This window comes from Anarhichas minor, unplaced genomic scaffold, assembly GCF_050575085.1.
Source record: "Anarhichas minor isolate MPS153535 unplaced genomic scaffold, ASM5057508v1 ptg000021l, whole genome shotgun sequence".
In the NCBI taxonomy this organism is placed as follows: domain Eukaryota; kingdom Metazoa; phylum Chordata; class Actinopteri; order Perciformes; family Anarhichadidae; genus Anarhichas; species Anarhichas minor.
Genome location: NW_027466467.1, coordinates 4,759,423 through 4,768,846, shown reverse-complemented (window position 1 = coordinate 4,768,846; position 9,424 = coordinate 4,759,423). Strand labels below are relative to the sequence as shown.

The window sequence follows — 9,424 nt, the reverse complement described above, 5'->3', positions numbered from 1 at the left end:
CCTATAATTGCTTTCAACAAGGTTGGCCAAATTATCAAAGCTTTCATTCTGTAGTTGTGAATCGATGGCAATAGTTCCTGGCATCGTGGTCCGTGGAAGATGGGCTTTCTGTTAACATGTTTTTTAAGTGGGTTGAGTGATTTGCCCACAGAGGGATCTTTATTTTGTATCTCTCCTTCAGTTCAGTCTGTCTACATTCATTAGCATTCCCTGTGATATATGCTGTACATTAATACATCACACATTTTACCGAAGTAAATATGTTGAACAGTTATTAGAAAGCTTAGCATTACCGTTGGCATGCAGCGCTGCTCATCTGTTGCTGCGAGCCACATTTCTTTCCTTTTTTATTTATTTTTTTGAATGCTTGACTTGCCACGAGGAGATAGCGTAGCAGCGGTGTGTGTACACTAAACATCAGCTCCTTGGTATCAGCTGCTAGCTGGCCCTTCGGCACGGGATCTTGGCTCGGCTTATTTGGTTGAATGAATTATTAATGGCTCAACGATTTCCACGAGTTCCAGCTTGTTTTCTTTTTTTTTTCTTTTCTTTTCAAGAAGTCTTGTTGTAGATGGCATCTCCTCACGCTCGTGTGCCCTCCTTTTTTTTTTTTTCCTTCCAGAGCCAAGCAGAGCAGCGTCTGCCCGGGAAATATCCTCTGCTCTCCTGGACTGGATGGGAAGAAGGAGAATCTTTGACCTTGGAAATTGAAGATGCTGTTGCCATGGGAACTGCTAATCCTTCTGTCACTCAAAGAGTGCCTGGCTGGTGAGACGCCAAGTAGAGCCGCCTTCACACGACACACACACACAAACACACACACACACCTGATATGCATACATCTCCCTACAGGGAGGGTTCGCCTTGTTCCCATGCAGGTTCATTTCATTTGAAAGGGAGCGGTAGTCTCAGAAGGCGTTTAGCTTTTGTAGACGGGGAAAGTTTTTATAAAAATGTGCAAACATGGCAAAAACATGGCAGAGGTTTGAATTTAGTGGTGTAGTTTTCAATGGAGGGACGAAGTCGTCTCAGGATTAAGTGAAACTGCCTTGTGCCATTCTAAAGATTGACTGTTATAGTTACATTTGTTTCTTAATCTTTAACGGCAGCCACAGTTGAACATGTTCTCTTTAGATCCCTCTCTGATAAATGTGACTCACTGTCGGATTTACATTTGAAGAGCGACCGTACGAGAGCTCACACTCTCTCTGGTCTTTTTTTTTTTTCCTGTGCCCCCCAGTTTTATTATGCAATTTCCCCGCTTTATGTCCAACTGCTGCCACTTACGTGAAATGTGGTAAGCACTATAAAAAAAAATCCAACACAGGCCCTTTTCTTCAGCGCTAATGTATTCCGTACACCGTTCTCAGCAACATAGATTCCGCCGTGTGCCGAGGCGCTCGTCTAATACCTGTGTGAGCTACAGCTGAGGAGTTCAAATCTCTCCAAGAGCGCTCACTTAACGTCTGGATACAGTAACCCGTGCAGCCCAGACGGCCGAGTGAGATTTAATGTCGACATATGATGGATACGCTGTGTATGCTGATCTTAAGCCAACCGTTTATTCTTCAGAAAAATACATTTAAATGTATACAGCTCATGGAGTGGGGTTTGTTGTCTTGTTATTTATGCTGCCGTTTCCATTGATTCAGCATCTCGTCTCAAGTCAGCAGTTTCACTGCGGTATATCTATGCAGCCTGCACACACAAGAGAGAAGAGTGAAGGGATATGCAAATAGCAGCATGCGCCTCACCACATACATACCCGCCAGTGAGCTCAAATTTGCATGCACTCCCATGAAAACTAATTAAGTGTTAATTTGTACGCGTGTGTGTGTGTGTGTTTGTGTGTATGCTAGCGGTCAGTGCAGTCAGTGTGTTTACAGGGCAGGCCTGTTCTCGAGCATACACACAGATCCACCCGATCATTTCCCTGGTGAAATAGCCCGGCTATTTAAGGCTCATTAATTTGTTTAATTTAAAGGACATCGCAACCAGGGTAAAAAAATAATAGAGAAATGAAGCGCTTCCCTCAGAGGCCGGGGGAAACGGGGCCCTTACCTGAAGCAAAGACTCCCACTCTCATTAGGATGATGATGATAGCGATGATGATACGGGAGGGAGCACTCTTTGTCCTCGTCAAGGTTAGAGACAAAAAGAAGTGCGGCGAAAGACAAATGAACCATTTTTTGCAGGAGCAACGCCGGCGAGGGGCTCAGAGGAAAGGGGGCGGGAGAGGGGGGGTGGACACCAGTGTGTGAGTGCGTGTCCATTGAAGAAATGTTAGATTTCATGGGAGTAATTAGTGCTACATTGGTTAATTACTCCTGTGTATTGATCGCTTGGATGAAACTTACCAAGACAACAAGCTCGACCGAGCAGACCCACAAACAACATGCATACATTCAACAGCTTCACAGGCTCTCCAATGATCAGATTACATCCAGAATAAGATATTGCAGCTCCCATGTAAACACCTTAACCAAGTTATCCTCCTTGCATTGCGGTCATAATGGAATAAAGCGTAACTCAATTAGCCAGCTGGGTTACTTGACAATGTTTCTAATTACTCTTGGCATGTGTTACAGCGGTTCTGTCTGTGTTTTGGTTCTGTGCATGTACGTTTAAGTTCACACAGTGAGCCGGATTCAAAGTGTGAGTTTGAATAAAGAGTGCCGGCTGTCGCTCCCACTTAAAGCACCTTTTAGTAACACTTAACACCAGAAGTAAGTGACATTTGCGTGAGATACACAGCCGCTTATATAGCCACAGTCCACAACTGGTGAGTCAGACTAGGAGAGCGGTGACCTTTTATCTCTCTATGTCTCTCAAAAAGTAAAAACACACGAGCAGAAGTGTCAAGAGTTGATTAAAAGTGTGTTTATCTGCTCTGACATTAGCTGCAACGGTTAGCATTTCTGGCTAACTAGAGTTTTAACCTAACCCAAGAAGGGAGCAGATAATTTACTGAGTACTATTCCGATGACGGGAAATGTTTAATTAGCTATGTAGCTGCAGCTGATATAGTCTGCTAGCAACAGTTAGAAAGCTAAACAGCTAGAAATGAGAAGACAGGAACACTTTTTTTTGTTTTTTTCAAATACTAAGTAGTATTAAACTAGACTGAAAATGTATTGTGCGAGAATGGTACATGTATAAAGGCTTAGCAATACTAATTCATTGGGTTCAAAATGAATCAATGAGTCAAAGTTGCTTCTATTTGCCTTGTCCTGCAACAGCACTGTGTTTACACTGATCAAATGACTTCTCTGAATAAGTTTCCTGATTGTGAACGATCATAACGAACGTCACGGTCGCGTGTTGAAGTGTGCCATTTAGCCAGTATAGGACAGGCTTATCCCTACTTAATTGCTCTCTCATCACAGTGCATTATCTGCCTCGTGACATGTGCACAAGAGGGTTTATGAAATGCAGAAGAGCCATGTTGGCAGCTAATTATTTGGTTGTAGAGTTTAAAGACAGTTTTTTGAGTACCGAGTGAATTATTTTTGCATTAATTCAGTGTCACATGCTGAGTACTGTATTGTTGTACGGCTAATGCGCTTTTTTTCCCCCACAGATAATACGCGCCATGGTCCTGTCTTCACCCAGGAGCCTAGTGACAGTATTTTCCCCCTCAGCGCTGATGATAAGCAGGTGTTTATTAATTGCAAAGCAAAGGGAAACCCACCTCCGCATTATAGGTAAGTGTTTTTACCGCCCTTTGACTGTCTAATACGTGACACTACAGTGTTTATGATACCAGGCTGTGTAACTGTATGGATTTATTTTCCCAAAGATGACGAGGAATCACACTATTAGCAGACCTAGGAAACCTCTTTTGGTATTTCTCTACAGGTGGATAATGGATGGGAGTGAAATAAACACACAGTCAGATCCTAACTACAGCCTTGTGGAGGGGAACCTGTTGATCAATAATCCCCATGTCATCGATCATGGAGGAGTGTATCAGTGCATCGCCACCAACACTTTTGGGACCGTTGTCAGCAGGGAAGCGAAGGTCCAGTTTGCTTGTGAGTAGAGTCTGATTTTTGTATTTCCTGTACATGTTACTGACATGAAACCTCGCTTTTCTTCCCTTTTTAATTTGTGAAATTGTGCACGACTTAATAGAATGACAATATTGAAGGTGCGATATACGGGATCCACAGGAGCAAACAGCTGTTTGCTACGTAAAGATAGAGTGCAGTAAAGTCTACCCGAGCAGAGGATGTAGTCGCTCTCCCTCTGTGTGTGTTGTTATCTGAGTTTCTCCTTCCTTTGTTGACATAGCTGTGCAGGCCGTGTGTGTCTTTAGTGCATGTTGGTGCATGTGAGTGACTGCCCCACAGCTGATAGCGTCATCCCGACCGATGGCATCGCTGCCGAAGTGTGGCATCCAGCCTCCGGTCCACCCCTCCAGGTTAACACTGTACGCTCTGTCAGCACTTTTACCTTGGTTTGGATCGTTAGCGCCGTTATCACCGTGAGCTGCAAGCCGCCGGCTCATGCTAACATTTACAACAGAAACATTTTCCACTTATCACATATTTCATGACAGGATACCCTAAATATGTCTGGGTAAGTATTTCGGTCGAACAGTCCACATTAACATGCTAACGATACACTCCTAACGGGAAAACATAGTAGTATTAGCATGCTAAGATGCTAGACATGAACCTTATTTGCCTTCTAACTGGGTTATACATTTATAGTGTTGGCTTTTTATTGTATCATTGTTTTTTTTGTTTGTTTAATATCAGATTTTAGTAGTAACAGTGGTAACAGACTGGCACACTGAGGTTATTCCTTGACTGTGCTGGTTTGGTATCTCGGTGACACGTCCACAAAGTATATTTGTTCTACCGTATTCATATTTAAAACGCTGCACATCCACACAACAACAAAAAGCTCCCTCTGAGGAGAACTCTCTTCAGGGATCCCAAATTGCCACTGCGTCACGACGGGCGTGGGGAGGGGCTCTGTGTTTAAAGGGTACAAAAGTAGTTTTGATTGTCACATGTCATAATTGTCTTATTGTCAATAGTTTATTCTCTCCGATCCCGCCCTCGTATCACAGAGCGCCATCTCGGATTGAATGTCAATTGCACTGGTCTGAAGGAATGAGAGCCGCCATGTCTTAATTCTTTTATCAGTCGAGTTCTGATTTGACCACTGCTGATATTTGAAGGATCCCTCCTGGGACTCGTCTGGTATTTATAAGACTTTGAGATTGATATGTCTTCCCCGCTGTTTATTCTCTCACGCCGCACGGCAGCATTTAATTAAAGGCGAAAGTAATCTCTCAAGCTCGATTGGCGAGGGGCACTTTGGTGCACCCTCGACCAGATCTCCGGCTCGTGCTGCGATATTAACGAGCGACTCCCGGGTCTGACTTGTAAGCAACGCGAACAGACGGGGAAGTAATTCTGCAGACTGAAATGCCCTTTTCCTCGTCGTCACCTTTTTCTAAAGTCATTCCAGCTGTCAAACACTGAAAGGTTGTCTATTTATTTATTTTTTTTCTCATTTCATATTCAACAGTTCTGCAGAACTTCAGCAGGAAGTCAAGGAACACGGTGTCGGTGAGAGAGGGTCAAGCCGTGGTTCTGCTCTGCGGCCCCCCACCCCATTACGGAGGTACAGCGCTAACTCTTCTGCATTGTCTGCCGCGGTCTCGCACTCCTGCTTGCCTCAGCAGTCTTTATTGTTCCTCACTCGGCTGCTTATTATCTCCCTGTAACACTGCCGTGTCTCTTTTGTTTTTTCTTTGTTATACCTTCCCACCTTCTCTTTTTGCTGCTCTTGCTCTCCAACTCTGACACACTGTTTTCTCCTTATCTGTCAGACTTTTCCCTTCTTTTTCATGCTCAGCCACCGCTCTACCTGCCCGGACCCCTGCCTTCACATCTATAGTTCATAGCCTGGTACTTCTTAACCTTGAGCTCACTTTTCTAGCCCATATGATCTGTGACCACGCTGTCATCTATAGAGTCTTCAGCGCTCCACTTCCCCCCAACTGTCTTTTTAGTTTTTTTTTCTCATATGTGAGCAGGTTATCTGCGGGTAATAAAGTCTGCCGGTAGCTGCTGTGGCCGGGGAAGCGTTTATCCTCGTGGCACAGCTGCGAGTCGGCTCACATGTCTGTGCGCTGCTGATTAGCAGACCCTCAAAGTGGTCCGCACTCCTGCAGCCATCCGGTGCCCACCAGCACAATTTCACGCTAGCGTTGCAGCCTTTTCTCCGCTCTCTGTTGCCAGCTGAATCCTACGGCCACGCGGGAATCCACACTTTAACAATTTGCCCTCCAGCCTCCACTCTCCTCCCTCTTTCCAAAGCCTCCATCTCTTCATTTTGCCTCTTAAACACAGCATTGTCACACATGTGATGGGATTTGCGCTACACGATAATGCTAGCTTGAGGTGTTTTAAAATTGAAAAATTGTGTTTTTTTTGGGAGGGGGGGGGGGGGGTTTGCTGCCACATTATGTCAAAAGCTTCTTTAATGCTTGTTGATTGCGCCACTCGAGGAGCACACAGTGATGCACCTTGGTAAAAGAGGGATCATGCAAAGCGTCTCTGGGCAATCAATAGGTAAGTGGTCTAAAAAGGAGCCGTGCAGAGAGGACATGAGATTATGTGCCTGCAAGTCCTCTGTTGCTGTGAGACTGCTAGCTCTTAAACAGACCCAGTCTCTGATAGTTCCTAATCATGAAAGGTCCGTCAGTTTCTGCCCCTGACTTTCCCCCGTAATGATTTTAATTCACTGTTTTCCCTCAAGGAAGCGAGTGGGACTTCTTACCGTCTGCCCAGTCAAAAGGGCTGACAGCAGAATGCCATGTGTCTGATACAGGAGGGCTGGGCTAATAGCCAAGTTCACTCTGCGGGCCCCTGCAGACATCTCTGCCCCTCTCTCTTTCTCTTGCTGTGTGTGTGTGTGTGTGTGTGTGTGTTTTACACTGCTACATTGGCCTTCTCATCACTCCTTTCCATTCTTTATTTTGACATGAATCCTCCTCTTTAATCTGTGTGACAAGAGTTGGAGATCGGCAAAAATACATACTGCCTGCAAAATCTTTAATACAGAATGCGACAAAGTAATACAGCAAACATGTGACCTTGTGACCAATTCCATATTTGCTTGAATTTACTGTGACACCAAACCAGTTAGTCTATGTTTTTTGTTGTTGTTGAAAAATCATATGCAAAGACCAAAGCAGATTAAACGGTTAAACTGGGTATTCAGACCAAAAAACAGCCCCGTGGTGAAAAACAAAAACAACAACACAAGGGGTGGATTTGGTGGGGGCGTGTTGTTTCAGGTACCAGTGAGACAATGAAATGCAATCCAGGAACGCTGGCTTGATTAATAGCTCCATGAGTTTAAATGCGGATACGATAAAAGCCAAAACACTACAAAGCTGTTTATAATACAACAACAAAAAACTGAATAACATCATTTCTTCTCCTGTGATATAAACAGCAGAATTACATTGTTCACATCAAAAAAGGAATCCACCATGGATGTACCCCTGCGTGTCCACACCTTAACACAGCGGTCCAATTCAAAAGGATGAGGGGGCTGCATTGTTTCACACAGTCTGGCTGAACTCAACCTCGATCCATCTCTCAGTGCTTTTCGACTTCCAGACTCCGTCCCAAGCAAATTCATACTTCCTGTCTTAAAAATAGGTCACAAACATATCCTTTATTTCTATGAAAACAAAGTCATTTTCAAAAACAGCTGAGCACTGCAATTTCTTTTTCAAATGTTATTCAAACATAAGTAGCTAGTACAGTTATTGTGGAGTATTTTCATATGTAGACTAAACATCCCCAGCCTTATTCTGTGATGTCATCTTATATCTATGTTTTTGGCCGAGAAATAAAATATCTCATAATTTATTTGTGAAGAGATCCCTTCCCATGCAGGTTCTAATGTCATTTTAGGAATGTCACAGGAAGGTGTATCTGTTCCTCTATTCACCTTTTGTCTTTTTCAGAGATCAAATATTCATGGGTTTTCAACGGCCAGCGGAGCTTCCTGCAACAGGACGTCCGCCGTTTTATCTCTCAGAGGACGGGCAACTTGTACATCGCCAAAGTTGAAGCCTCGGACGTGGGGAACTACACGTGTGCGGTGAGAAACATGATGACCAACACCACAGTGTTCAGCTCTCCAACCCCCGTGGTGGTGCGGAGAGACGGTAAGCACCCTCAGTTCGCCTCTGCTGCCTCCTGGTTATCTTGGGCACTGAACTGGCGCGCGCTGTCGGACGGGGGTGGGTGGGGATGGAGGGGGGGGAGGGGGGGCAAGCCGGGGAGATAAATCGCTTGTCTTGAGCGTGACGCTGTTTTTGCTTTTGTTTTTCCGCACCATCCCAAAGCCTCTGAACTGTACAGGGGTTGTGTATATTCCAGGAAGCCCCGTCTATCTGCATGAAGGCACCTATTTACATAACCAGAAATGTAGTCTGCGCTGACAAAAATGCATGCAGGCACACACACACACACACAGTGAGGAGCTTGCCACACATACTAAACCCCCATCAGGACCGTTTATGTGTACCACTTCAGATTCGAGCTGAAGAAAGATATGTAATCCAAACTCATCCATCGGCTGAGCCACACGTTGGTGTGTACGGCGACGACACGCGCGCCTCGCTCCCCTGCCAGTGTCATCCGCGCCACGGCTCTTACATCCAATATGAATTACAGGGAACTGCATGTCCGTGTTTTTTTGTGTTTGGACTGATGTGATCCTCCTTTATCCTTCACGCAGCAGTGATGGGTGAATACGAGCCAAAGATTGAGGTTCAGTTTCCCGACACCCTCCGAGTCTCTAAAGGATCATCGGTGAAGCTGGAATGCTTCGCCTTGGGAAAGTAAGTGTCGGAAACACGGAACCACGCTCACATTGCATTGTCAAATTCATTAAGTGTCCAGACATCCTTTACTTCAGCAGACACCTGGGCCTTCTGGTCAGTGTGAGCAGGAAGCATGTGGCCAGCGTGACCTTTTCTGTGTGTGTGCCCTCTGCAGCCCCGTGCCTTCCATCTCTTGGAGAAGAGCGGATGGAAACCCACTCCCTGGCAAGATTAAAATCAACCACTCTAGCGGGGTTCTGGAAATCCCATACTTTCGCCCGGAGGACGCCGGTGTGTACGAGTGTGTGGCCGCGAACACCAGAGGACGAAATGTTGCCAAAGGCCAACTCATATTCCACAGTAAGAGCCGTGTATACCTTTGCTTGCTTGTTTCAAGGAGATCACTGCTAATATTTTATTTTTTGTCTTTTTTTTCTCCGTCCTGTACATTTCTTTTAACCAGCGGCTTGAGGTAGGAAATGAGATTACTCATACGTCGGGATAGAATCTACCGGCTGTCAAACCGCAAGCCTTGGAATGAGTCCTGACTGTCTTCTA

At 45.1% G+C, this 9,424-nt stretch overlaps 1 protein-coding gene across 1 annotated transcript in view; it reads left to right on the top strand.

The window, feature by feature from the left end:
• Positions 1–710: 710 nt before the first annotated feature.
• cntn6 (contactin 6) overlaps positions 711–9,424 on the top strand; it is a 35,544-nt gene continuing 26,830 nt past the window's right edge. The window contains exons 1-7 of the mRNA XM_076096248.1: positions 711–768; positions 3,581–3,704; positions 3,859–4,034; positions 5,545–5,640; positions 8,003–8,206; positions 8,782–8,884; positions 9,042–9,226. Coding sequence (XP_075952363.1) covers positions 714–768; positions 3,581–3,704; positions 3,859–4,034; positions 5,545–5,640; positions 8,003–8,206; positions 8,782–8,884; positions 9,042–9,226 — 943 coding nt within the window. The 5' untranslated portion in view covers positions 711–713. The remainder of the gene's footprint in view (positions 769–3,580; positions 3,705–3,858; positions 4,035–5,544; positions 5,641–8,002; positions 8,207–8,781; positions 8,885–9,041; positions 9,227–9,424) is intronic.